At 26.9% G+C, this 27,776-nt stretch overlaps 8 protein-coding genes across 13 annotated transcripts; 3 read left to right on the top strand and 5 right to left on the bottom strand.

Annotated features, from left to right (window-relative positions):
• Positions 1 to 252: 252 nt before the first annotated feature.
• On the bottom strand, positions 253 to 3,608 carry Bm14814 (NOP seven associated protein 1, putative; the record flags this gene model as incomplete). Its single annotated transcript, XM_001896027.1, has 9 exons — positions 253 to 435; positions 661 to 750; positions 921 to 1,037; positions 1,349 to 1,491; positions 1,761 to 1,917; positions 2,347 to 2,656; positions 2,992 to 3,119; positions 3,225 to 3,328; positions 3,569 to 3,608. 9 exons carry the CDS (start codon positions 3,606 to 3,608, stop codon positions 253 to 255), a joined length of 1,272 nt encoding a protein of 423 aa, XP_001896062.1.
• Positions 3,609 to 3,982: 374 nt separating this feature from the next.
• On the bottom strand, positions 3,983 to 5,240 carry Bma-rpl-20 (NOP seven associated protein 1, putative; the record flags this gene model as incomplete). The annotated part of the gene is made up of 4 exons (XM_001896028.2): positions 3,983 to 4,141; positions 4,353 to 4,529; positions 4,901 to 5,080; positions 5,214 to 5,240. 4 exons carry the CDS (start codon positions 5,238 to 5,240, stop codon positions 3,983 to 3,985), a joined length of 543 nt encoding a protein of 180 aa, XP_001896063.1.
• A 928-nt stretch (positions 5,241 to 6,168) lies between these two features.
• On the top strand, positions 6,169 to 8,194 carry Bm5322 (Uncharacterized protein; the record flags this gene model as incomplete). Of its 3 annotated transcripts, XM_001896029.2 has the most annotated exons (6): positions 6,169 to 6,196; positions 6,362 to 6,473; positions 6,678 to 6,849; positions 7,013 to 7,279; positions 7,630 to 7,885; positions 8,085 to 8,194. In XM_001896029.2, 6 exons carry the CDS (start codon positions 6,169 to 6,171, stop codon positions 8,192 to 8,194), a joined length of 945 nt encoding a protein of 314 aa, XP_001896064.2. The 3 variants fall into 3 exon arrangements, with proteins under 3 accessions (XP_001896064.2, XP_042937404.1, XP_042937405.1); XM_043081470.1 differs by lacking the exon at positions 6,169 to 6,196 and having other exon boundaries at positions 6,388 to 6,473; XM_043081471.1 differs by lacking the exons at positions 6,169 to 6,196; positions 6,362 to 6,473 and having other exon boundaries at positions 6,721 to 6,849.
• Positions 8,195 to 8,414: 220 nt separating this feature from the next.
• Positions 8,415 to 10,540, bottom strand: Bma-spe-46 (Uncharacterized protein; the record flags this gene model as incomplete). The annotated part of the gene is made up of 7 exons (XM_001896030.2): positions 8,415 to 8,546; positions 8,809 to 8,982; positions 9,122 to 9,264; positions 9,480 to 9,602; positions 9,717 to 9,831; positions 10,122 to 10,220; positions 10,469 to 10,540. 7 exons carry the CDS (start codon positions 10,538 to 10,540, stop codon positions 8,415 to 8,417), a joined length of 858 nt encoding a protein of 285 aa, XP_001896065.1.
• A 1,770-nt stretch (positions 10,541 to 12,310) lies between these two features.
• Bm5636 (orotate phosphoribosyltransferase family protein) lies at positions 12,311 to 16,296 on the top strand (the record flags this gene model as incomplete). 3 transcript variants are annotated; one of them, XM_043081472.1, is made up of 10 exons in its annotated part: positions 12,311 to 12,466; positions 12,801 to 12,899; positions 13,035 to 13,170; positions 13,343 to 13,472; positions 13,720 to 13,924; positions 14,281 to 14,471; positions 14,716 to 14,845; positions 15,298 to 15,391; positions 15,713 to 15,811; positions 16,103 to 16,296. In XM_043081472.1, the coding sequence occupies 10 exons, from the start codon at positions 12,311 to 12,313 to the stop codon at positions 16,294 to 16,296; spliced, it is 1,434 nt and encodes a 477-aa protein (XP_042937406.1). The 3 variants fall into 3 exon arrangements, with proteins under 3 accessions (XP_042937406.1, XP_042937407.1, XP_042937408.1); XM_043081473.1 differs by lacking the exons at positions 12,311 to 12,466; positions 12,801 to 12,899; positions 13,035 to 13,170; positions 13,343 to 13,472; positions 13,720 to 13,924 and having other exon boundaries at positions 14,434 to 14,471; XM_043081474.1 differs by lacking the exons at positions 12,311 to 12,466; positions 12,801 to 12,899; positions 13,035 to 13,170; ... (2 more) ...; positions 14,281 to 14,471; positions 14,716 to 14,845 and having other exon boundaries at positions 15,349 to 15,391.
• Positions 16,297 to 16,301: 5 nt separating this feature from the next.
• Bm13293 (Uncharacterized protein) lies at positions 16,302 to 16,436 on the bottom strand (the record flags this gene model as incomplete). Its single annotated transcript, XM_043081475.1, has 1 exon — positions 16,302 to 16,436. The coding sequence occupies one exon, from the start codon at positions 16,434 to 16,436 to the stop codon at positions 16,302 to 16,304; it is 135 nt and encodes a 44-aa protein (XP_042937409.1).
• A 2,067-nt stretch (positions 16,437 to 18,503) lies between these two features.
• Bm4339 (Uncharacterized protein) lies at positions 18,504 to 23,860 on the top strand (the record flags this gene model as incomplete). Of its 2 annotated transcripts, XM_043081476.1 has the most annotated exons (10): positions 18,504 to 18,629; positions 18,748 to 18,903; positions 19,075 to 19,239; positions 19,592 to 19,662; positions 20,059 to 20,209; positions 20,571 to 20,731; positions 21,141 to 21,307; positions 23,001 to 23,120; positions 23,266 to 23,456; positions 23,702 to 23,860. In XM_043081476.1, 10 exons carry the CDS (start codon positions 18,504 to 18,506, stop codon positions 23,858 to 23,860), a joined length of 1,467 nt encoding a protein of 488 aa, XP_042937410.1. The 2 variants fall into 2 exon arrangements, with proteins under 2 accessions (XP_042937410.1, XP_042937411.1); XM_043081477.1 differs by lacking the exons at positions 18,504 to 18,629; positions 18,748 to 18,903; positions 19,075 to 19,239; ... (2 more) ...; positions 20,571 to 20,731; positions 21,141 to 21,307 and adding an exon at positions 22,593 to 22,713.
• A 1,863-nt stretch (positions 23,861 to 25,723) lies between these two features.
• Bm17738 (Uncharacterized protein) lies at positions 25,724 to 26,888 on the bottom strand (the record flags this gene model as incomplete). Its single annotated transcript, XM_043081478.1, has 2 exons — positions 25,724 to 25,987; positions 26,877 to 26,888. The coding sequence occupies 2 exons, from the start codon at positions 26,886 to 26,888 to the stop codon at positions 25,724 to 25,726; spliced, it is 276 nt and encodes a 91-aa protein (XP_042937412.1).
• Between the last annotated feature and the right edge of the window lie 888 nt (positions 26,889 to 27,776).

Below are 27,776 nucleotides of genomic sequence, written 5' to 3' on the forward strand. Positions count from 1 at the left end.
CAAATAAACATAAAAAAGTTGACAAGCCGGGAAAGAGATCAAATCGAGACAGAAGGCCTTGTTGAATTGTCACAATTCAATATATTCTCTACAATCCATATAGTTCCCATCTATACAAGCAGACGATTCAAAGAATACAATGTAATAATCTGCCGAACAATGATGGAAATGGAAAATTTGTACCATCTGTCAACATTCTTGGATTTCGTCTGTCTCTGCTGGACACAAACTAATTTTTTTACGAGCGAAAAACTAACTAATTTGGACTAATTTTTTAGATGGAAGCGTGATTGCCGCTTCATCATCACCTTCGTTTTTCCTTTTCGGTCTTATCAGCTTCTTTCTTTTTGAAATATCTGACTTCATGGCATTAATTTTTCGTTTTCTCACTTCCAAAGACTTTGGTTTCTTAATCACTTTTTCGAGATCGTCCTCCTACAACATGAAATTGAGCACAAAGATGGAGGACGAATAAGACATGCATCTTTCCTCAGTTCTTCAAACTTTACATTGCTAATGTTTTACTTTTACATTTAATTCATCGAACTGAATTTCGAAGACACCCTGAACTGATCATTCGTTTTAATAGTTCCCACCACAGTAAATCGGATCTATCTCCAAAATCTACAAGTTAATCCAAAACAATCACATAAAACATACCCTCAATTTCCTCTTCATATTCCCTTCTTTATTTTGTTTCATGTCATTCCACAACGCTTCGTCCTCACTACTTCCATTGTCATCATTATCCTAAAAAGTTTTTTAAAGTGAAAAAAAGGTCTTCAAAATGATGTTAAACACAATAGCTTCCAATAATACATAATATCAATGGTTTTGCAAAGCTATCAATCAAAATGAGTGCCGTCGACTTTTGATATGGCTTTAATTAAAAGATTAACAGAATGATCCCAATTATTTACCTCGATTTTCAACCAATCATCATAATTTTCCATTTCCTGCTTGCTTTCATCCTCATTATTAAGGATGGAAAGTTTATCACGCAGTAAAATTCGATTCAAACGAGCTTTACAGTAAACCTAAAAAGAGCAAATTAATCTAAAAGTACTGATTATAAATAAGAAAGAAGGAATTCTTTAAAATAACAAATAAATGAACGATTCGTAACGATCTGTCCTATTGCCTGTTTACCAAAAAATTAATTGTGGTGGTTGTCCAAAATGGTAAATTTAATGCGTAAAGTTAAATATGATCTCCGAATAAAAACGACAAAAAAATTAAATGCCAAACCAATAGCAATTTTGAATCTTAAGTTATAATAAATTTATGCTACAATACTGCTATCATGATTCAAATACCGGAAAACTGTTCAAGATTTGCAAGTAATGACCTTTTTAACAAGTTTTTTTGAATTCAATTCATGCAGTCTTACAAATCGATCAATGGAACAGGAGGCGATATATTCAGCTGATTGATGCGCATCAATTCCACTGATCGAACCAGCACAACCCTTATATTTACACACCATATGCACTGAAAAAAACCTCACTGATTAATTTAAAAAAAAAAAGACTATTAAGATATTCTTGAGAGTCTGCAAGTCATTCCCACCTGTGCGAAAATTTTCCTAAAGAGAAAGAAAAATTATCACAAATTTGCTTCCGTCATCGATATTTTATTTGTAAAACGACGTTGTTCTCATCAAAAACGTTTTTCATTTTTCATTTTTTTTTTTTTTTTTTTTTTTTTAACTCTTCTACGGTTCATGCTTTTTGTGATTAATACAAGGTGATGAATGTTACTTTTGTTTCGTAAATCAAATAATCCTATATCACCACGAGTATTGCCAGCAACTATATGCATTTCGTTTCGACACAAAGACATTGCAGTCAGTGGCTCCTCTGCCCACACCATCTCCTTTACTGGTCTCCGTTGTGTGCGAGGATCGTAAAGTCTTATCTACAATTCAGGATTACAAGAACCAAATTATTACAAGTTACTTTATACAACTCTGATCACTTTCCAATCTAAATGATCGAATTTTCTGATGAAAAGAACTCAACTGTATTTCACCACAACAACCATTTTTCAGACATAAAACCATACGACACACATGTTTAATATTTTATGACAATAGCTAACAAATTACCACTTATACTTTCATCTAATATCGTGAATATTCATTAACTGTCAATTTGAATTCTAGTTAACTCTTTTGGAACTTATTAGACAAATATATCAGTTTCTCTAAATATCATCACCTCTTAGCCAATATCATTTAGCAACAAGTTGATGTCACTACTAAAAAAAACTTAAAATTTTAATAACAAATGTAACTGACGCTTAAATAATTTCTAAAAACTCAGAAAAAGGAAAACAATTGCTTACCTGATGTTTACCAGTGACTGTTACAATGTTTTGCGATTTTGGTATAAATCGTATATCATTAACCCATATTGGTACTCTAAGCTGCAGTTCATCTGGTCGTACGTTTTTAGCAGTAAAAATTTTTTCGCCTTTCTCAATATCCCATATTTTTAAAGGATTCTCTTTGCCACCGGTTGCGTAATGCCCTTCTTGCTCACAATTGGGTACCATCACGATTAGGTTATTTCCTGCGTTCAACTCCTTAACTATTTCTCCAGATGGCAAAGAGACAGAAAGTTCACCAGACTCAACTGCTGATACATATGTTCCTCTGCAAAAATAATTTTCAATTCTACTACTCTGAAAAACTATCTAAAAATCGAAGTTCTGAAATTAAAACTGCCAATCTTCTCACATCAGTCTAAAATGTGCGGTAGAACGAATACCTGTCCACAATCATCTAAACAAGTAGTCATTTTGAATCTAAGTATTTTTCTTAGTGAAATTTCAGTAGGATTATCGCAAAGCTTTTCTGAAGAATACTTTCAGGACAGAACTACTACCTTCGAATAACCTTCTAGAAAAAAACTTATAGCTTTCTATGCACAATCTTTATAGATATTTTCGATTTCCTTTGAAGATAATTAACAGCTATAAACAACATACACTGCAGTCCTTTTGATTCCCTTAACTGCACCACTGCCACTACCCAAAGAAAAGAGTGTCGTGTATTCATTCGAAGTTGTATCAAGCAATCTCAGCTGCTTATCCATTTGGACTGTTAACAATTCCGTCTAAAAACAAATTAATTCTAGCATCATAATACAAAAATTTTTTCACAACTTAAACAGAGATATCTTTTAAAAAATGAAACTAAATACCGTAAAAATAATCCTTACTTGATCTTCATTCGCCCAGCTCATACAAGTTATTTCATCTTGCTTCGGATTCAAAGAAGTAATCTGGTTCACATTACTGAAAGCGCTATCCTTGAAAGAAATACCTGAAACTAGCTTCAGCACAATATATCTACTATACCAGTCGTAATCTGTCGTCTCATGAAAACCTTTTAAAAAAATATGTACTACAGTACTTCTTACATTTCTACCAGTTTGTGTAGTCAAACAATCACAACAGTATTTCTTACATATATCTCCTTGCGAACTTCTACTAAAAACTTGCTCAACGGACTCCAAATTAAAATCTTGCACCACCACTTCTAATTTGGAACACTTTAACTTACCTTTCAAAGCACCCGTTGACGCGCCAACAAAGCAATCCATCCCACTTAAATCTAAAATTGCAATTTCAGGAATACATCAGACAACTTATCATCAATGTCGACAATCTAACCCTGCACAGTACGGAATTTGAAGTTTCATTTAAAATCTTAGACACACCTGCGACAACATTTCACAATACCAGTGAAGTACTATATTTCTATCCACACAACTATCCCTTCCTCCCCTTCACCAAAAAATTGAATCACCACTTCACTATGCTTCGATATCAAGCAGTTTGTATCACCAAGCCATTCTCAAAAATTTGTACAGAGATATTAAACAGATATATTTTGAACAAGCTTTATTTCAAATATTTTTGTATGCCCCAAGTTTAAAACTCCTTTATTCTTATAACCAATAACAAAACAATGTATTTATGAGAAATGTGTTCTTGGACGACGAGTAGTGAAGATAGCAGCATTTCTTCTCTTTGCGATGCGATGTGGTAGTGGGAAACAAATCTTCGAATTGTGAAATTGTTTAATGGCTGCACGCTTACAATCAGAAGCTTTAATCACTTGCACTTTGATGATCTACAAATATATAGAAATATCACGATCTTAATTTCAAGATACAAGTGGAAATAGCTTTTTAAATACAGAAAATATATCGAAATGAATGAAGAGTCAAGGCTCGCTACTTTACCACTCCATTTTTTTGCCTATTATTTATTAGAAGTTATTAATTACAGTGCATAAAAAGGAATTAAATGATTTGCTTTCTCAAAGTTAACCAGATAAAAACCTGAATTCGATCAGCCTGTGCCCGATGACGGGCACCCATATCCCGATAACACTGTGTTACAGCTCCAGCAACAGTATTGTCTCGGTACTCACGATACATATTGTGATGATTAGTGCGCGAATCGTACCGAAGCCAAATGCCATAATTTTTGACGTATCCAGGTTTCTTTTCAAAAACCTATAAGATGTAACTGTAAAGAAGAGTATTATAGTACATCAGTCCAATTTTCGTGAAAACGCTAATTTTGTAATATTACTCTGAAGTTAGAATCACACTATAAGGAAAAGACAGAACCGCATAAACCTTGTTGTCCACCAGTTAATGATAAAATGAGTATCGAACCGCAGAATATGTCCACGAATTTCAATTAAATATCAATCTATATAACAAGGAATCTGTCTCTAATTTCCCAACGACAAATGAATTCAGACGCCAAAGTCATGGATGGAAAATCTCATCAATTATCAATTATTGACAAACAATAAATTGAGCTATGTAAAAGGAACTGCGGGTTTCTTGAAAAAAATGAGCATATGTTATAGACTTACTTCTTTGCATTCAAGAATTTCTCCATTCGCCTTCTTAACTCGTCGCAACATACTTGTAAAATACCAAAACCGAGACTTTGCAATCACATGGTTTGATGCAAAGATTTGCATCTTATAAATTGGTGGATTCAACTCTTTTGCAGACGGCAACTTACGCCCAACCACGAGGAATTCCCTCAACTGTAACAGAATTATTCCTGATACAGGAAAAAAGAAAACCGAAAAAGAAAGAAAGAAAATAAGTTCATCAGCAATCAGCTACCTCAAAATTCTCAAGGAACTAAACAAAACTATATGCCTTAAAAGCACTTACCGTTTCGCCTTTTGACTTCGTAGGCATGTTCCACAACTCCTTAATTTTTGAATGTTATTCGATTCAGTAGCAAAATTTTAGTTGAACACGCAAAAAAGTCAACACATAAACGTACGTGACCCAAGATTTTATAACCTTATTATTTCAAAGATAATAATAAAGCAATCACGTAAAATGATAAAAGACACCCTTACAAAGTCCTCGGTATAAGAAGCGAGACCAGAATCAACAAATGCATCATATTCATGCATTAATACATGTATTGGACGGCTGATTAAAAATTAAAATATTTCCAGTCACCGCTGCTGAACAAAAAGCGATGCTTAAACGGTACTAATCTAACTAGCAATTTAAATTAAAGCAGTTCTTCCTAATTGGATGAAAATTAGTATTTCCATTTCATGAAGTTGAAGTAATAGAAAACAGAAATCTTTGAATTGGAAAAGATCGGAAAAAAAGTCAACTGACTTTTAACTAATACCTAAGGCTAATCACCCAGAAATATATATAAGGCTTCATAGTAATGTCAGACACTCTGTTCATGCATAATGGCTATTTGGATAGCTCAGTATTCAGAAGAACTTAAAGCTAAGTTTAGAAGGAAATTAGGTAAATTAGTAAGCCAATCCACCACTTAACGCTTTCATCCTTAATTAACACAAAAGTCCTACAAATAACGGAACACAAACGCCACCTAATAGACCATTGGTAACAACACCCTAAACGTTTTGTAAAATTTGTAGCATAACATTGCCCATAGCGGTACGCTACATTGAAGAATCAAACCGCTTCAGTGAAATTTCTTTCACTTCTCTTTTCTCCATTTTCTCAATGGAATTTTCATAGTTTTCTGTCTCTTTCTCTCCTTCACATGTTGTATCCTTTTTCCTGATTCTTTCCTGGCAAATTCGCGTAAGTTTATTCACGCTAACGTTACGTATTTTACGCCAAAACAATGGGTATTACAGGAAAATTGAAGGATTGTAAGTTTTTTGTCTATTTCCCATTCTATTTCCCACTGTAACAAGAGATCAGTAGATATGACGTGAATCTAACTAGCATAATGCATTACGCTTTAATTCCATAATTTAAATTTAAAAAATTTGAGCGGAATTTTTGTAAAGTTATATTATTATTTACATTTTAAGTGAGAATAACACCAAGTTTGACTAGAATGATTGACAGAATCGTATCGCATGACGATATCTTCTATCGTTCAGAGCAACGTGATACACCCGACTTAACGATGCAGGAAAAAAGGTTTTGAATCAAAGAATGCCTTTTTTTAATGTTTCAAAATAATTGATAATTGTAGTTGTTAATAAATATGAAAAAGCAAATATATTAAGACGTACTGACATATTAACATAGGAACATGCACAAAGTTTGTAACTTGTCTTACATCGCAGTAACAATTATTACTTGTTTTAATTTATCAGGTGTAAATAATGGAACGAATTACAGAGAATTGTTGGAAAATTTATATGCGACAAATTCACACTTATTCATGAGACGTTATCACAAATATCTGGCAGTGGAAGATTGCGAGTGTTTTGATCAAAATGATTACGAAATTCAGTTTTATGCAAAAGCAGTTATGGAAAGATGTAACGATAGGGATATCAAGAAGCGGGAGGTATTTTCATTTCAACTTTATGATTTGTATAGATTCAAGATCTCTATTCTAATTTTTATTTTAATTCATGTCTCACTTTTAGTCTCGTTATTTTCGATATCTATAAACAAAGAATAATACGGTCTTACTTTGTCCATCTCTTCTGTATTTTATATCTTTATAGAATATAAGACTTCGAAATCAGCGCTATGCAGAATTAATGCGATTAAAAAGAGAAACTGATTATTTTTCGGATAAGAAAATGCGAGAACGCGAACCACTACTGTTTGATAAAATGATTGGTAGATTTTTGCCAGAAGAGGAACAACTCTATCTTAGACCAACTATTGAAAATGATTCTCTTTCTGGTGTTTTTATGCAATTTGAAGATTCCCAGATCATTTCAAATCGACGAAATGCTCATTTAAATGAATGGAATGACTTTTTAAAGGTAAAGAGCCATGGTTTCTATCGCTTCTTCTATCAGTATCTATCATTTCTTCAATCCAGCCTTTAATAAATTTGTTTACTCAATTATTGATGAAAGAAAAGTTCCGACAGCCCAAGATGAATTGGTAGGGAATGATTGATAAGTGAAAATGAAAATACAGTTCGTTAATGGATGTGAAAAGGAAGAAAAATAATATAAAAACTAGTTTCCTAACCCTTAATTAGTTATAGTAGGAAGCTAGAAATTAATTGTTCAATTACAGTCGAAGGTTCGGAATTAATTGTATGATCACCAGAAACTGTAAAGTAAGACTCCTTCCCAAATTGCATACGCAACTGTAATTTTTGTAGTATGATAGGGAGAATGTTTCGAAATTTGGTGACTTAGTGCAACACGCAAGGAGCCGATTTTGTGACGAGATGGAAAGTGGCAACGATGAAACGAAGTCTGAAGACGGCTCTGAGGAAGTTGCTAATGATAATCTTGAGCCAACTTCCAGCCGTAAAACGGAAGAGGAGATAATTTCGGAATCTTCCGATGAAGATCATGATCAGGAACAACTGAGAGCAGACTTCATCGACCATATGGAACAACGGTTCTTAAGAGGTCTTTTTTTTTTTTTTACTGGTATATTGATTTTAAAAGCAGTTCAGTTAAAACTAAAATTGGAAAGTTTACTCAAATTTAGTCATTTTGCTTTTTAGCAGATCTGAATGATTCACTATAATTTTCAAACTTTACGACTGTCAAAGTCCGCAATTTTAGTTTTAGCTGAAAGTAAAGATTATTCATAACGAAGTTATAGGTGATGATACGGAATTTTATGATTACTCTATTATTGATAATGTGATGACAAAAGAGTATGAACTGATGTGTGATCGAGATTTGGAGGATGCATACTTCGAAAATGATTAGTCATTTATGGAATCATTCAAAGTTTTCATTTAATGATTGTATCTTTTACTTATATGTACACGTTGTATTGAATGACAGAGTAATTGGGCAGTAATGATTTATATTATTTCGATGTTACTACAAAGTGATTGTTTTAATTTTTTCATTGTAACGATTATATAATAAAAAAGTTTACATGGAAGAATTATCTTTTATTTCAGTGAATTAAGTTTCAGTTATTTCAATTAGAGCCGGCATTGCTGGTACCGAATACTATTGCTAGCGGGATTTGGCTAATTATCGATCCGAGCACGTAGCACAATTGAGCTTCTCCAACCCCATAAGATTTGTTTTTCATCGCATACAATACGACCTATAGATTTGCTAAAGCATATATACACAGCTAATAAAAGAAGACTATTTTTTGTATATCCCTAGAATTGCTCGTATAATTGAAGATGTCGTCGGCTTGGCATTATATAAACGTAAATTACATTTTGATGAAGGCTAATTTTTACTGAAATATAAGTAGACTTCTATTACCTTTCCCATTACTTACGGCCAGGTTGCTATTTACACATTACGACTTAGCTGATCTTTTAAGAGGATGTGAGCAGTATTTTGAATAAATATACCTGAAAATGACTGGCGAGGAATGCAGCGTGGGTAGCAATTGACAAAATAATACAGAATGACAGGCCATGGATCATGGCGAGAAAAATAGCTACGGCGATACCTGCACCTGTACCTATGGCTAGCAAATTTAACCGTTGTGAATATACGGTTGGTGGAGAAAGTTCTGGATCCACCTGCCAAGAATTCATAAATTCTATTAAGACTTTATTTTATGTTAGTTTGTGTTCATATTGTCGAATAATTTCGACAGATTTCAAATAGATTAAAATTCATTTAGATGAGTTTCTTTTTTGTTTCTTTTTTCAGATTTACCATCAGCGCTAGGATGAGTGGTTGGATGAAATTAACTGATGGAAGGGTTGAAATCAGTCGATATCCCATCATATGTCCTATACACGAACCGATTGCGAGACCTAGGCCGAATAAGTTGACACGTCTTTCAGTTTCGTCCAATGCTGCAGGGTAGAATCGTCATTATTAGGAAGTTCTTTATTCGTTGGTGTCAACTGATTATGTCAAATTTGACCTTTATTTCTTTTATTGTTCAGATGCAATCTATTCATTATTCGGTTTAGATGATTTCTTTTTTTTAAAACTAGATTTGATTATTTAATATTTATTTTTTCGAAATTCCAGAATTTAAGTCCAAGTTTGAATTTCAAAAAATTACCTGCATTTTTTCTAAATGTAAGATAAACATAACATGGCAATAAGATTACCAGTAATACTTCCCACCACCAGTCAAATATTTTTCGGTATAGCATTCCTAGTACAAGTGTACCAGAAATTTCTCCTGGAATTGTTTCTTCAGAATCCGTAGTCATATCAAATTCTTACTATTGTGATTAGATAAAAAGGTTGGTTAAATATGTTCTATCTCCAGAATAGTTAACATTTCACTAAATACCTGCACTGATTCCAATTGAAAGGACGGAGCAGCTCAAGTACAATTCCAGTAAGCTGTTGCGGAATTCTCTATCGCTTGCATCCAGTGGGCTCAAATCGTGTACTGCAGTTTGTATCTGCAGAAACCTTTGTAAATTTTTTGGGAAAACTTTGGAATACTAAATGAAATAGGAAATTTTCTTAAAGTCCAACCAAAGGCATTTCGAAATTTCTTGTAGAGTTTGTATATTTAGATTAAGTGGTAAAATTTTAATGCAGTATTTTATCTTAAAGTAGAAGTAAATCCATTTTAAAAGTAACTCTATAAAATTATTTAAATTTAAACTCTAGTTTTTAGATGATAGCTTGGTAGTAAAAATTAGCTTATTCATGCTATTTCGAAAAGAAAAAAAATCCCTAGACAAACACTCTCGAAAATTTCATAAATAATTGGCTCTGCGTATTCACGTATTTTTTCTGATGCTCGTATTATTTTCTGTCCCAAATTTATTGTCCCATCATATATCTGGAAATATTACTAAAATGTGCTTCAAATTTTTCGTCATATTTGGAAGCTGAATTTCTGACAAGTAAATTATGACCATAGTTTTTGTAGCAACAATGTCTGTAGATAAATAACTATATTTAAACAATTTATCTCATAAATACTTCTGCTAAAGTGTTAACAGTTGTCAATAATACAAAAAGCTAGATGAAAACTTTCATAAATTTTAATGAAGTTTTGCAAATTAATTTCAAAAAAGATGCTACAACCGCAAGACATCGACGTCGCATTGTTTCAACAGTAGTTTCAATTTGTTCACCATAACGGTATACTACCTCCATTTCTATTGAATACTAAATAATTTTAGTATCTTTATTTTAACCCCCTTTATAATTTAAATATTGGAATGTAATTCATATCAACTAACGTCAACTTTATCTATTTTGTAAAAGTTCATTATGAATAGCTTTTGAACTAAGATGAAATAAATGATAACATGACATGTTGATCTCATTTTGACTCATAGAATAGAATAGCATAGAATGTGAATGCAGAATGCATCGTCCAAAATTAAACCTACCAGTTGCTAAGAATTCACTGAACAATGAAATGTACATTCCGATGCTTTTGCCCTTTATTATTCTTTAACAATTGAATGAATTGCTATATGCAAATGTTATCCCTAAAAGAAAAAAAAAAATCTTTTTTCCTTTTTTTTTTGTATCATTTGTTCTAACTAATGATATCAATTACAGATTAGTCATACAAATTTCAATAATAAGTTTATTTTTAACATAAAAAAAAAAGAATAAAAATTGTTGCGTTATAGTTCCAAAAAGGAAATAAAATAATAATTTTACACAAAAATTGTATTTATTTAAATGTCAAAAAAAATTTTTTTTTTGTTTTCTTCACAAATATTTTTCATATATTGCACAATTTTTGAATTATTTGCTAAAATTGTAATGCTAAAGAATCAATTTTGATACTACTATTCATTTTGTTTTATATGAAAAAGTTAAAATGTAAAACGAAATACTGCTACTATTGTCATCACTTTTTAGATGCATTTATACACCTTTAAACGGTGCAATTTACAAAAAAAAAAAAAAGCACTGCCCATAATGTCCCTAAATTAATTGATTTTCTTTTCCTCATTGCTCTGATGATGACAAAATCAATCGCTTTCTCTCTCTCTCTCTCTCCCTCTCTCTCCCTTTCTCTCTCTCTTCGTACTGTATATATGCGCAATTTTTCCTTTTTTCCTTTTTTTGAAATAACTTTAAATACAATAATAGTAATTAATTAACTAATTAATAGTAATAAAAATGATGATAATAATAGTAATAATGATATAGTAGTAAGTAGTTATGATGATAAAAACAATAACAAAAAAGGTGGGAAAATTTTTTGTTTACTACAAAGAAATTTCCTCTTTAATTTGAGACTACAATAAAAGTTTACTTAGCTGCATATTAAATAATAAAAGTATATTATATTTGTTTGTTTATTTACATGACCCGTAAGTGTAACTAACACTTGATGATTCATTGTTCCATAAATCAATTTCAAAAATTTTCAAATCACATGATAGATGGCAACTATTTATAAAAGTATTTATATGATCATGTTGCTTTAATTTCATCTCACTTTTCTCAAACTTTTTTCTTTTTTCTTTTTTTCTTTTTCTTTTTTGTTTTTTTTTTTTTATAGAGAAATTATTTAAGTAATGGGAATAATTCTTTAGTTAATTATTTTATAGTTTTGTTTAGAAATAATCTTTTAGTTGACTATTTTGTAATTTGTTTTATGTTTCATTAAGTTATTTTATTACTTTTAGCTAATGATTTTTGAAATTTAGGAGTTCTTTCAACAAATCCATTCCACGAAATGAATTTCTCGTGTGTGTATTAATTTTTATTTGTGATATTTTACATTAATTACATTTGTGCATAGGATCTGACTTTTATACGTAAGAATGTTTGTATTTTATCTGTTTCGTTTGTTTTTTTAACAGAAGTTGTAAGTTCCAAGAAGCAAGGAGCAATATAATATTGGTAAGATTTTCTCGAAAGAGGATTTATTTTGTGGAAGCGCTGGTCGAAAGGAAAATGTCAGGTGCTGGCGATATGATCAACGAGCGGTTACTACTGAAGGAGCTGAATAGCACGGGAGTATTTAAGCTGGGCAATTATACGTTACAAAGTGGTCAAAGTTCACCAATCTATATCGATTTACGTCTACTCTTTACGTCACCCAGTGTTTTCGTAAGTTTTTGGTTGAAATTTTTTCCTTTAATATAGTTAATAATGTCATATTTATGACATAAGGTTACTTCCATTGTACCATTTATTGGAAAAAAATATTCATTTATCAGATTTTTCACTTAAATTGTTTGCTTTACGTGATAAGATAAGGCAGATTTATAGGTCAAATGTAATGTTATACTTTAACAAATGTCTGAAGTCATATTAGATGCACATCCATGAGTCAGATCAGTTGAATTTCGGCATGTTTGAATTATATAGTGAGATATGTGTTTATATATATATATATAAAGTCATGACACTGTAATATTGAATGGAATTGATCGAAATCTAGAGCTTGACAGCGAATTGTATGTGCAACATGATAGAAGCGAAGAATTTAAAGTATGATTATATCGTTGGCGTACCATACGCAGCATTACCACTCTCGACGGTATGTTTTCATTGAGGAGATATTTTTTAAGCACTTTTTATCAAACTCAAATAAGGGTATAATTGCTTTGATGTGATATAAATAAATTTCTTTCATTTTAATTTATTCAGTATACAAGGTTATTGCTTTTACTAGATTATTGCTGATCGTTTGGAGAAACCAATGTTGTTACGGCGTAAAGAAATAAAATCCTACGGAATGAGAAAAATTATCGAGGGCAACTATGAACGTGGAAAACGTGCTCTGATCATTGAAGATGTCGTCGTTTCAGGTCTTACTGTTTATTTATATTTTCTAAGTAAATCCCATGCAAATAGTACTGATAGTCAAGAGTTGCCTTCGATTAACCTTAATAAAAATATGAAGAGATGGAAAAAAAAAAAAAAAAAAACATTTTTTTTTTTGTTTTTTTAAATTGTATGTGCATGTTTTGTTTGTTTCAGGTAAAAGTATCTTGGAAACAGTTCTTGCTTTACGCAGCGAAGGTCTAGTCTGTGAAGATGCTATATGTGTTTTGGATCGTGAACAAGGTGGTCCAGAAAATATTCAGGATGAAGGAATTACTCTACATAGGTTAATTTTTTGCCATTTATAATTTTGAAGTGTGCAGTTAATTTAGCTGCCTTTATTCAACTGGTTTTTTAGTATTGGAACTAGAGATGAAAACTGATTTAAATTTTAATGTTTCGGCATCATAGAACGGGAATTTGTGGTATTATTTAGTTTTCTTTCACCTTGTTTAACACAAACAGATGGAAAAGGGAAACATTGTAATGTTTGCATTGTGTAACTTTTAGAGAATTCATTCTTTATATTGCAGTATACTGGGAATGAATAAAGTGCTTGATTTCCTGATCGATATTGGTACGATTACCAAAAAAATGAAGGAAAATATACTGTATCAATTAACACTCCCACCGCAATCGATTGAAAAAGTACAATACAATGATGACTGGTCTTTAACATCACGGAAAAACTCTACACCAAATATTTTAAATAAAAAATTATTGGAAATAATGAATAAGGTTAATACTTGTTTTTTTATGTGGTTCATTTATTCAAACTTTCAATTTTAGTAAACAAATTATTTCTAGTTTCTTTTTTAAGAAGGCTGTACTTTATATTTTTTAAAAAAAACGTAATGCTTTCTTTGCATTATTATTGCCAGTAAGAGTAATGATTGACGCTAAATTTCGAAATATTTTACGATAAGCAAACGTGCGACATATAGACTGATTTAGCATTTCGACTTAATCAATATCCAGGAATTTTGAGAGAACAGTAATATTTCACTTTTATTTAGAAAAGCAATAAAGATGGTGAAGAAAGCCGTCTTTAAAAAGACATAATTATTTTTTAAAATTGCATTTTTTATTTCCAGAAAAAAACATGTTTGTGTATAGCAATTGACATCACTAAATGCGAGGAGATTATACAAATTATCGAAAAGACTGCTGGTTATATCTGTGCCGTAAAACTTCACGCTGATGTGATTGAAGATTTCAGTGATGCTTTTGTGCAGAAACTTACAGCGATGGCAAATAATTTGGATTTCATCATTTTTGAAGACAGGTTTAATAATACTTTTATTTTTTTATCATGAAAAATTTGAGGTAATATAAGTATATATTAAAGAAGTATATATCACCTATTAAAGTCATGTGAAAACTTTCTCTTCTTTCCTTTTTTTTTTTCACTTTTAGCGCAATAAATATTATAGTGTTTTAGTTATGAATATTTAATGTTTCTAATCTAATAAGTTTGTCTGTTGTAGAATGCATGAAAGATTAACTAATCAACTTTTTTTATTTTCTAGAAAGTTAGCTGATACTGGCTACACGACGAATTTGCAGCTTACGAAAGGACCATTCAAGATAGCATCTTGGGCACAGATTGTCACTGTACATGTTCTTTCTGGTCAACCTGTCTTGAATGTCGTAAGAAAGGTTTGTACTTATTTTATTTTACCCAAAAACAATACTTATTTCATTTTTTTCGGAAAATCCGATTATTTTAGACATATATATATATTTTTAAATCTGAATATTTTAAGTATTTTAAGCATCAGATCTCTTTTGGAGTAAATCTCTTTTTCAACTTTTTAACCTTGATTTCATAATTTTGAAGACATGTTTAATAGTGCTTTTTTTTCGTGGTGAAATTTTTGTCTTTTTGTCTTCTTTGCTTAATTCTAAACTGTTTCGTTTTTATTATTAAATTTGGTAGGATAAATGTAATACTTTTTTTTTTCTTTCACTTCTTGTCGTCATTTAATACACTTTTTATTTTATGCATTTTATAAATTTAATAGCTCTTATTATTTGTGGAATTTTCAATATGAACTTAAATATGTATCTGTTGAAGAATAGACCATAGTACTACCAAATATTTTCTTCAGATTGTTAATCAGCCAGAGACAAAACTTACTGGTTGTTTGTTGGTTATAGAAATGAGTTCTGGATCTTTCACTAAATCGAAACAATATTTGAATGGTAGGCGAATGGTGTAATAACTGTGGTTGGGAAATTTAACTTAACTAAATATGCCTACCTACCTTTCTTGTGTGTTTGGAGCAGTACAAAATGCTACAATGCTTTTTGACGGAGAAATTTTACTTGGATTTTTTACAAATAACAAAAATAGAATTTGTAATGAGTAAAAAGAGATGATTTATTTGAAACAATATAACTGGAAAATTACTGTTTATTTTTAATGGATATTAAATTTAATTTTTGATTGATGTAAGATTTTTAATGTTAGAATTCCAGTTTAGATTAAAATATGAACAGTGCTTGATTTCATCTGTCTTTCAGATGCATTGGATTTGGCAAAGAATAATCGTGATATCGTAAGTGGATTCATTTGTCAGAAACGTTGCGCTAATATACCGGGTTTTCTCTATTGGACTGCAGGTATTGAGTAATAAACGACTAGTTTTGCTATAACCAATTTTTTTTCTTTTTTTTGTTAGGTTTCTGAAGATTTATTTGTTCTTCATCTTTGACCTATTAAATATTTAATTATTAAATAAATTCGTTCAAATTATTTTTTACTGTATAAGGTAAAAAAATGTGTGTGGAAAGAAGTAAGAATTTTGAATTTTGGTTGAAAATCTTTTTTATTTATTTATTTTTTTTTTTTTTTTTTTTTTTTTTTTGAATATTTATTGATAGTTTGAAAAAAAAATGATTGCTGTCATATAGGAGTTCATATGGATGCAGTGAGTGATGGAGTTGGTCAAAATTGGCGTACAATTGAGAATGCAATAGGTATAGATGGAAATGATATTGTGATAGTGGGACGAGCAATTACTGATGCAGCTGATATCAATACTCAAGTGAGGCGGTACCGTGATGCTGCATGGGAATCATTTATTAACAGACAGCAAAATCATTGACAAAACTATTTCGAAAACCAGCAAATAGGAATGATAATTATTCTAATTGAGAAGATCGAGAGTATGTATTGAGAAAAATTGAAAATGCAGCAAATATTTTTAATGCAATGTTCTTCTTTATAGTTATGCAAAGCAATCATTGAAGAATTCTAAAATAATTTTGTGAATTTTATAGTCTATAATAAGTAGTTGATTATTACATCGCTTGCAATCGCATTACAATTTTAATTTTTCATTTCATTTGAAAATTATTTACTACTCTGTTAGACAAACAGTTTCAGATTAATTTCTGACTCAGTGTTTTTTTTTTTTTTTTTTGAATATTAAAGTTGAATTGAACTTTATATAACTTATGGATAGATTGTTATCATTATTTTTTGCTCATTTACACATTATATATCTCCTTCTTAATTATTTTTGGATTATTCTCTTTGTTTATTTTTTATTTTATTTTTTTTTTTAATATCTATTTTCCAAGTTTAATGGAGTATTTTATAAAGATTCTAAATGTTTGCAGTTACAGTTGTTTTATTTATTTATTTATTTCATGCTTTTAGATTATAAAACAAATTGCAGTTGAGCAAATAGTGCAAATTTTTCGTCACTTTGATAAGATCTAAACGTCTTTTTTTTTTATCACGAAGATGTGAATGTGAATGAATTAACTGCAGTACAGGTAAATGTAAAGAAAAGATGTAAAGGATGCGGCAGTCAATTTGTGATTTTTTACTTTATAATTTATTACATAGAGAATTTCAAATCGTAGGGTAATTTGTCACCGTCGTAAACATCTTATTCAGCAACATTAGCTGTTATAGATGAATTATTACACTTTGTTCAGATTCGCACTATTTGCAAAATGATCGATAATTTCGATTGAAATACCATCATAAGTATGATAATAGGTAATAATTATTAAATAGTTGAATTATATGATAATAGATAGTATCATTTTTTATTAAATAGTTGAATTAATTAATTGAAGTGTATGATTTGAAGTTTGATTTTTGATTAAATCATTGTTTTGTGTGATCAATGTCATCGAGCAGTGTTTTTTTTTTTTTTTTTTTTTTTTGGAGTATGTATTTGTGTCACTGAAAAAAAAAATTCAAAACGAGATATAGAAATGAAAAATGAAAATTAGCAATGGAGAAAAATTAATTTTCTTTTTCAGTGATTTCTTCATTAAACATTTCTTTGATGACAAATGATCACAATGTAAAAGTTTTGTTGTTTTTTTGTTTTGTTTTAATTCAATTTTTACATTAATAAATCGAAATTGTTGAATAAAAAAGCTTTAAATATTAATAAAAAATCATATTAACAATAAAATTCATTGCTATAATCGGTTGTTTTCTGTTCCTAATTAATGTATTGATGAGACGACAAATGCGCTAAGAAGTGAAATGAGCATTGTTGCAAGCGCTAATGACGAGATTTCAGATCAGGAATTGATAAGTGTAACTGGAATTGTTACCAGTAATGAGCTAATTTCTGATCATGCTGATAATTTGGTAAATTTGAAATTTTTGATTAAGTTCAAAATCGCGAAAAATTGATTTTATTACTTTTAGAGAAGCGAAAAGAAATTTCTTTCAGAATTTCTTTCGTGTTTTGCTGTTTCACAGAGAAAAAAGAAAGTAGTAGAAAAATTTTTTAAAAAATAAAATGCTATTTGGAAGGAAAAAATTTGTAATTAATTAATTTTTGTTTTACAAAATGATTTTTTTCTTTTTCTTTTTGTGAGTATTATAAAAGAAATGAAACTAAAAATGATATACATGTGATAATAAACTAACATTATTACCTATAATTGCATCTGATCACTTACGTCAAAAAAAAAAAAAATTTTATTGTAAAACGGAAAATCTTTTTTTACAGAATAATAATGTAAAAAAATGCGCATAAAAATTTACGTACGCTAGTTTTTTTCAAAAATACACGTTACCTAGAATCTGAGCACTTTTTTTTTTTATTTAATTGAAATAAAATATAGGAAAAAAAATAGATAAATGATATAGAAATTGTAAAATAATCATAATTTTCAGTTTTATTTGAAGTGAAATCAAATAAGTAAATTATTCATATGTAAATTAAACTATACACATTATCATAATTTAATAAAAGAATAATAAATTTTAACTTATTAGTAGCTTTAGCTAAATTTTAAGAATTTTAAATAAAATGATGACAAATTCGAGAAATGTATGCGACATGCGGAATTACAATCAAATGATCAACTTGTACTCAATGATCTAAAATCGGAGAAAATTAAGAAAGCATCAAAAAAACGTCGTTGTTATTGCTGTCAATTATGTTTCCTACTTTTAAAGGTTTAATCCCTTTTTTTTTTTCTTTCTTTCAATCATTTTGCAAAAATTAATTTGAAAAACTGTTTTTTTCTTGTTTAAATTTATAAATTTTTAAAAGTTAAATTATTATCATTTCCAGTTTACTGGTATATTATGTTATATATTTTGTTGTCCACCAATACCAGAAATGGTTGTTCGAAAATTAGCATTTCATCCACTAAAAAGAGGAAAAACATATGTATTATCTGGAAAAGATATACATGGCAATTTTATATTAATTAATAATGCTAAAAAGGTATTTGCAATTTAAAAAACAAAAAAAAAAAAAAATGAAATGAATTAATTAAAATGAAAATAAAATAACTTTTAATAATAAAAAAAAAAAAAATTGGTTGAATTTTTTTCTAAAACAAAATTATTTTACTAATCAAAGCTTAAAGTTTTCTTCCTTCTTTTTTTTCTTTAGGCGTTAAAATTTACATCATTAAAATTTGAAATGCAAAATCTCATTGATGGATCATCAATTTTAATGGAAGGTATTGAAACTTCAATAATTAAAACAAGACGTGGCTCACATTTACCGATTTTAATGATTAGCAGTAATTTATCAAATGATGAATCTAAACATTTGGTAAATATATTACAGAACATTTTAAAGTTTTAAGCAATTTTAGTAATCTATGACATTTCTAAAATATTACTATCTTTACAGATATTATTAAAATAAAAAGTAAATTAAGAAAAAAGAAAAGAAAAAATTCTTCAATTACAACATTTTACAATCTTTTTTTAACTTATAGACTGTTAAAATGTTGGAAATTAATATTAAATTGATTTCTTTCCATCATATAAAATTAGTCGTAGTTTTTTTTTTTCATTTTAATTAATTAAAATTTTAATCTCATTTAATGAAGTTCATTTTAAGTTGCAAGACCTTTTTTTTTTTTTTTTTGCCTTTTTTAAATATATATTTTTTTTTTTAGGTAGTATTATTTTCACAACCAAATAGCTCTGATTTAGGATGTTATTTTCACCCACGTGGATTAAATTTTAGGTAAATTTTCATTAATTAAATGTTAGCATAGTGATTCTGTTTCAAATATTTTGTGAAATTAAATTAGAAATATTAAAAAAAATCGTCGAAATAGAAATTATTATTCATTTATAATTTTGAAATTTAACGTATAATTTATTTATCATATTACGTATTCTAAAATATCTTAGCTATGATAGACAAATTTACAATTTCAATTAAAGATTTGTGGTTCAAACTTAAAAATTTTCAAATTCAGTAGAAGTAGAAGTCTAATTAGAATAAAACGAATAATTAAATTTGAATTTGAATTTTGATTTCATGCTAATACAGAACATATAGCTATTTCATGTTAACAGTCCAGAACATCTAAATTTGAAGAATTTAAAAGAAATTTTAATCATGTTATATTTTCAGGGATATTTCTAAACTATTAAAAACTATCGTGTATGCTTATGATTATTCCGGATACGGTATTAGCACCGGTAGTCCATCCGAAAAAAATATTTACGCTGACATTGAAGCTGCTTATAAACATATTTCTGAATCACAAGGACCAAATGTTCGAGTAAGCCATCGCATTAAATAATCATTTTATGAATTTTTTAAATTTATATAGTAAAACTCATTGGAAAGTTACGAAATGTGATAAAACTGATAATTTTATCAGAATTAAATTAAATGTAATTAAAGATTAGTCAATATAGAATCAATAAGAGTAAAAGTGTAAATAAGAAAAAGTTAACATGAAAAATGAAATTAGATTTATTTTTAGAATTTTGCAAATAATTTTATTGTAAAAGGCCTAATTAGTGTGCATTAATTAGCAATCTAATTTTTAATTAAATTATCCAAATATGAAATAATAATAATAATTTAAATGAATTATAAGCCAAACGATAGTGAGTAATTAATTAAATAATTTGCAGATTGCATTACTTGGCTATAGTATTGGGACAGTACCAACAATTTATATGGCTTCAAAACATCCGCCAAATCTTTGTGGAATAGTACTAATTGCGCCACTTGCATCTGGCTTAAGACTGTATACAAAAGTTAATCGAACATGTTGTATGGATCGATTTTTAAGGTATAATTTTGTTTTGTTTTTTTTTTGATTTTCAAATTTAAAATTTGAAATTAGAATTGATAAAAAGTTGCATTAAAACTTTTAATGATTATATGAAATTTTAGAATTTTACATAACATTTATGAATGTTACAAACATGTCAGATTTTATTTTTCTTTCAACAACAATTCAATTTCTTGTCAAATTTAAATTTAATTCTAACCAAAATAAAAATGAAATTTGAAATATTATCATTTTTTTCCAAATATATTTAAGAAGTTATTATATTCTTTTATTATTATATTTAAGAAGTTATATTCTTTATTATTATATATTATTATACTTTTATTATTATTATTATTATATTCTTTTTGTTTCATTCATTAAAATTTTAAATTAAAAAAGCAATGATTACTTAATTATTTTTAAGTTACGATAGAGCACCAAATGTTAATGTTCCTGTACTAATATGCCATGGTTGCATGGATAATATTATACCTAAAAATCACAGTGAAATATTAATGAAACGATTTCCTCGTGCTGTGCCACCATTTTATGTGGATGAAGCAAATCATTTAACGATTTTTTCAAAACAAAGTCTTTCTGTATTCTTTCGAATTCGTTATTTCTTATTTAATGAAACTGACCAATTGCATACTTTAAATGTTTAATAATATTTACATTTTAAGTTTCATTTTAAAAAAAAAAGCTTTTTTTTTTTTTTTATACAATAAATTAAAATTTCATTTAGCAATGTAATATAATAATTTAGTATTAATATAAAAAATAAATTTTTGTAACATGATTAGAGATAATTGGAGATGATATTATAAAGTTTGATGTAAGAAATTAATTCAGATAATATTAAAAATACTTTTTTTAAGATATTTTAAGGTTTTCATAAGATATTATTATTTTATATTTTAATTATAATTCAAATTTTAGATTGAGGAAAAAAATTTCTTTTTTTACATTTTGATTTTTTACCATTCTAAATACTTATTGCTATTGTTAATAATTTAATAATTTAAATGTTTGAATAGGAAAAATATTACTTAGAGATAGATTATACATGTAATACAAGCATATTCGCGATGAATTATAAAATAAACTTAAATTCTATGAAATTTGTATTATGCATCCACATTTGCATTTTTTTTTCCTCACGACAAGGTCAATGAAAAATTTTGAAATATGGAAGAATAATGAAAAGTTTTTAACCTTGAACCATTATAAAATTGAACTTATGAAAGTATGACAAGTTGACAGTCACTTACAACTTTATAACAAACAAATTGTCAGTATTTAAATGTTAGATTTTATCCAACTACATTCATTGCTAATTCTAGTATTAACAATTAAAATTTATTTATTACTTTAAACAATTTTGAAGAAGATTTCACTTTTTTTTTTTTTAAATTCCATCGTTTTAAAACATTTGCGCCATTTATAAATCAACGTATAATTTAATTAGCGTTTTAAAATATATTTAATGTGTAAATGCTATCAAGCGGTATATTAATAAAACCTAAGAAGGATAATTATAATTTATTTCAATTTTTTTTCTTTTTTTTTGTGAAATTTAAAATTTAGGCGAAAAGTTTTTATGCAAATAAACTTTGAAACCTTGAAAATTTTAGTTGTGTCAACTAAAATGTCTTTTTGACCTAAATTTTTTTTTTTTCCATAAATCTTTTCGTTAAGTATTTCTTTTGAGGATAAATGCATTTTAAATTTCTCAATATTTGGTCAGGTAGGCATAAATCGGTCATATGTAAAACTATTTACCTCCTTTTCAACTCCAATTTTCAGTAACCTTTGCGCCTCCCATCTTTAACAATGATCTTTGCGCATTTTTAAATGTTTCATTGTGAAAATTCAGATGTATACGTCTAGGCTGTTTTTTATTACTATTATTAAATTAGTAGTAACAGCTATTGCTGGACAAGTTTGGCCACCGTATGAAATGTATGATACATTTTATAATTCACATCCATATCAAGGTTTATACAGTTTACTCCTTTAATTTTCATTTTTTTTTTTAATAACAATTTTAAAAATCCTATAAGCATTTTTTTTTTTTTTTGAGAATTAAAAATTAGAAAAATTTTTTTTTCAAAATCTTTAAATTATAATTAAATTGTTTTGATAACTTTGTGAATAAGCTAATTTGCAAATAATTTAAATCAAAAAAAAAAATTTTTTTTTTTCCATTTATTAAATATTCATATGGTTAAGTTTAATAGAAATTGTTTACTCATAATTCTATAATTTTAAAATATCGGATTAGGATACGGTGGCGGATGTATGAATGTCATGATGACCGAAGTGCCATGTCAACAGCGCTTCAGACAATGGAGCCTCTATCCGAACTATCAGTTGGAAAATTACAATACAAGACCGTATATTGGTAATTTTTATTGATAATTTCGTAGTGAATTTTTGCTTTTTAAATTTATTTAAGTTTTTTTTTTTTTTTAAATTTAAAATTTGCGGGAAATTTTTTCAAGTGTTATCTTAATTTTGATAGTTAATAATAAATTATTTTAATACAGGAATAATGCCGCATGTGTTTATGCCATATGATCGTAGTGATAGAATGTTACGTCAGAATACCGGAATTCCGGTAGATTTCCTGAATCATGGCATTTTGTTAAATAATGCTGAAGTAGCACCAATGGATGGCAACGGTCTAACACCAAAATTATTAGGAGCTAATATTCTGAATGATAAGAATAGATTTGTGGTAATTTTAATTATAAATTTATTTTTTTTTTTTATTCTAAAAATATTTCAAATTATTAATTTAATTAGTATTTTGGTACAAATTATTGATTACTGAAATGATCTGTTTAACTATCACAAATTCTTTTCATACATCAATTTTCAATCATTAATATAGATTTATAAAATAAAAAAAAAAATTCAATTTAAATCATTAATATAGATTTATAAAAAAAAAAAAAAAAATAAAAATTTGTAAAATTTTAGCCTAATGGATGTTCCTATGATACAAATGATCATAAATGTATCGACAGTTTAAATCTTTGCAAGGGAAAATGCAAAAATTTTGGTAATAATTTAACTCATGATTGTCGATGTGTACCGGAAGATTTGTTAACTCTTTTAGGCTTAGCTAAAATTCAGTAATGTCTAATTTTATTTAATATTAGTTTTTTTTCTTTTTTAATTTTATTTGATAAATGTAACTTAATGTAATTCATGTTATTATTATGTTGCAAATTTGAATTTTAAAAAGTTATTATGTATGTTTACAATAAAAAAGAAAAAAAAATGAACCTTAATGATTGTCATAAAAGAAAAAAATAAAACTATGAATTAAATTGCTTTTTCATTTTCTAATTTTTTTTTTTGTTAAATTAAGAAAATCAAAATATTAAACTCCACTGAGTTCATTAATTATTCTATTCTAGAATAATTTTAGTTATGGTAAATATTTACTTTTTGTATTTCTTTTTTTGTTTTTTATTTTTTTACACAAATATCTGAAAAATTGTTTTTTTTTTTTTTTTTTTTTTTTAATTTCTGAATTTTTCATCAATTTCATGCTGCTCTGTTGCTCTTGAATTAATGATAGCTTTAAGTGAACCTTCTTTTACATTCCCAAACATGTTGAGTCATACAAAAGTTAAAATAATTTAAAATGACTGGAAATTAAAAATGAAATGAAATCTGTAAATGTATGAAAAAATTTCTGGAATTAAATAAATTGAAATGTATTTGTTCAATTTGAAAATTTGAGTTGAATTAAATAAATTTTTTTTTTCTTAAATGAATGAGAATAAAATAAACAATTTTTAGTGGTATAATTTTTTTTTTTAATGTAATTTTCAGTGTTTACTCTAAAATGATATATCCGGCACTTATGATAATGCATAAAAGTCATAAAGAAATGCAAAAACAAAATGTTCTCTAATTACAACCGAATTTTTTTAAACAATTTCCCATCCTGAATATTGAATAAAATCGGTTGTTACATTCCGGATTGCTTGAAGCATTGACATCATACTGTTTAATTGAATTTTTTTCTTTTTAAATCACTCTTTAAAATTTGCATTTTAAGAAAATTAAACTAAACATATACATTTTAAAGTTTCAAGAGAAATTTAAATGATTAATTTAAAAGATTTTTTTTAAATGATTTGAAATGAGCAGTACCGAGAAGTATTCTTCTGAAGCACTGAAATATTCTAAGTGATAAATTCATCTTCAAATGAGCTGAATTTATTAAAGTATTAGCTTTATTTATTGTTGCTGTTTATTTTTAACTATTAACATAAAGTTAAGTCCAAATTTTATTTATTTATTTACTTATTTATTTATTCAGTAGATTTTTTATTTACTTATTAAATTCATTTGGAAGTTATTTATGTCATACATTAAGTAATTTATGTATTCATTTATGCTTAAATTAATTTACAAGTTGTGATTTATTCTATTCATACGATTATAATAACTGTAAAAGGAGCATAAATATTTGCGCCATTGCTTTTTTGAATCTTTAAAAGACAAATATTTAAAATTTATTTGCCTACAAATGCTAATAAATGTTAATGTTTACAATCTCAAAAAAAAAAAAAATTCTTTCGTTGCAAAAAAAAAAAAAGTTTAAAATAAACTTTTTAAGTGTTAAAATTTCTCCTTTAAATTGGTTTGTGTAATTTTTATTAAATTATTCCTAATTTCCTAATTTTATTTATGTATAAATTTAACATTAATTATCTCTTAATTTTCTAAATTTTTTTTTTTTTAATTTAGAAGACTTTCTAAATATGAAAATTCTACTCACATCATTTTTATGATGAATTTTTGTAAAAATCGTATTTTTTTTTTTTTGTTTATTTATTTGTTTCATTCTTTTACAGTTGCTTTATAATTTAAAATTGTAAAATATTTTTATGGTGGATTTTATTTTATTTAAGTTGTAGTTTTTTTTTTTATTTTTTTTTTTTTTAAATTGCTTTATAATTTACGAATAAAAATACAAAATATTTAAACTATTGCGGTGGTTAAATTTGTTTGAAAAAGTATCACAGAAAAATATTGAACAGAAAAATATAGAAAAGAATTTGGTAAATGTGTTATATAGCAACCAAAGCTATTACCAATAATACATTGCCATCCAATACCGTATGTCTTATCAAATGTTTCCTTCAATAATTTAGCAATTTGTTGTAAATTATAATTTTTCATATCAATTTCCTTTTGCACTAATTTTTGTGCAAACAATGCTTTTGCTTTATCCATTTCAATACTCTGTAAAAATTTTAATTATTATTACAAAAGATATATCATTTAATTTTAATTATTATTACAAAAGATATATCATTTAATTTTAATTATTATTACAAAAGATATATCATTTAATTTAAATTATTATTACAAAAGATATATCATTTAATTTAATTATTATTACAAAAGATATATCATTTAATTTAATTATTATTACAAAAGATATATCATTTAATTTTAATTATTATTACAAAAGATATATCATTTAATTTTAATTATTATTACAAAAGATATATCATTTAATTTTAATTATTATTACAAAAGATATATCATTTAATTTAAATTATTATTACAAAAGATATATCATTTAATTTTAATTATTATTACAAAAGATATGTCATCAATTTAAATTACCAAAAATAAAAAAAAAAAATGAAACATAAATCATCGATAGATTAATTAGTAGAAATAGAGAAAAATGATAAAAGATAATCTTTTTTTTCTCTCTCTCTCAGAAATTATTCTCAATAAATATTTTTTTTTTTAATTTTAAACATTTATAATTATTAAAAAATCAATAAATATTAAAATTACATTAATACAAAAAAAAAAGAAAGAAAAGATTCGGATTGATAATTTATATATTTTTGAAGTTATTTTTGCTGTTAATCAACTGTTATCAGCTAATTATTATAATTTTAATCATTCACTGATTCTTATCTTTGACAATTGAACTATTTTTGCTTTTAGTTCAATTTACCAAATTATTGAAATAATTGTGAAGATCAAATAAATAAAAGTAAAAAAAGGAGCGGAAGAGAGAGAGAGAGAGGGAGAGAGAAAGAAAGAAAGAAAGCGAAATGAATGCTAATTAGATGACACAAATTTAAATTAATTAACAAAAAATACCTACGTAATTCATCATCCTTTTTTATTTATTTTCTTTTAGTTATCACAATTGTGCTTACTCAACTGCTTAATGAAAACAATAATATATCAAATGATATTAGAAATTGAATTTATTTCATTTTTTTGTTTAAAATTCTCATTTAATTTAAACTTAATTAGAATATTAAATAAAAGAATATACTTAATTACTTCATTTCTCACTTATAATAATAACAATACTTTAAGCAAGTTATTTCAATTTTAATCAGTAATTCATTTACCAATGCATTATCAAAAATTTATTAAGCAAACTGATCAATAAATTTATCTTTCAATCAATCAATCAATTAAATTCGTCAAAAGCTTCACGTACGTCAATTGTAAATTTTTCACGCATATAGAAATGCAATATGCTATTATATTTTTATTTCACATATATTAATGAATGATTCATATTATAAATATTTGGTATGAATGCATATAATTGAAACAATAAATTTTGGCAGTACATCAGAACAATCCAACAGATAAAAAATAAATAAATAATGGCAGTAAGAATAATTATAGAATGAATTTAAAAAGTGAAAGTATACATTGAAGTTACCCTGTAACTTGATCACTAATCCTTTTCTCTATAAATACTTTAATAATTTTAAACTTAGAAATGAGTTTATTCATTTTTGAATTTTAATCCTATGCAAAAATCTATGTTAAACTTCTATTACAATTTTGAAATTATAAAAATTCTACTATTAATTTAACATTTATTTGTTTAGCTAATTTTACTGCATTTCATAGGAGAATTTTAATTTAATAGTATTATTGAATGTTTTTAATCAGTATAATTATCAGTGTAATCTTTAATCATTGATAATCTTTTTTATCTTTAGTTAATTTATTTAATAGTTCTATCATTAGTTGATCA

Source organism: Brugia malayi (assembly GCF_000002995.4).
Source record: "Brugia malayi strain FR3 genome assembly, contig: Bm_v4_Chr4_scaffold_001, whole genome shotgun sequence".
NCBI classification, from domain to species: domain Eukaryota; kingdom Metazoa; phylum Nematoda; class Chromadorea; order Rhabditida; family Onchocercidae; genus Brugia; species Brugia malayi.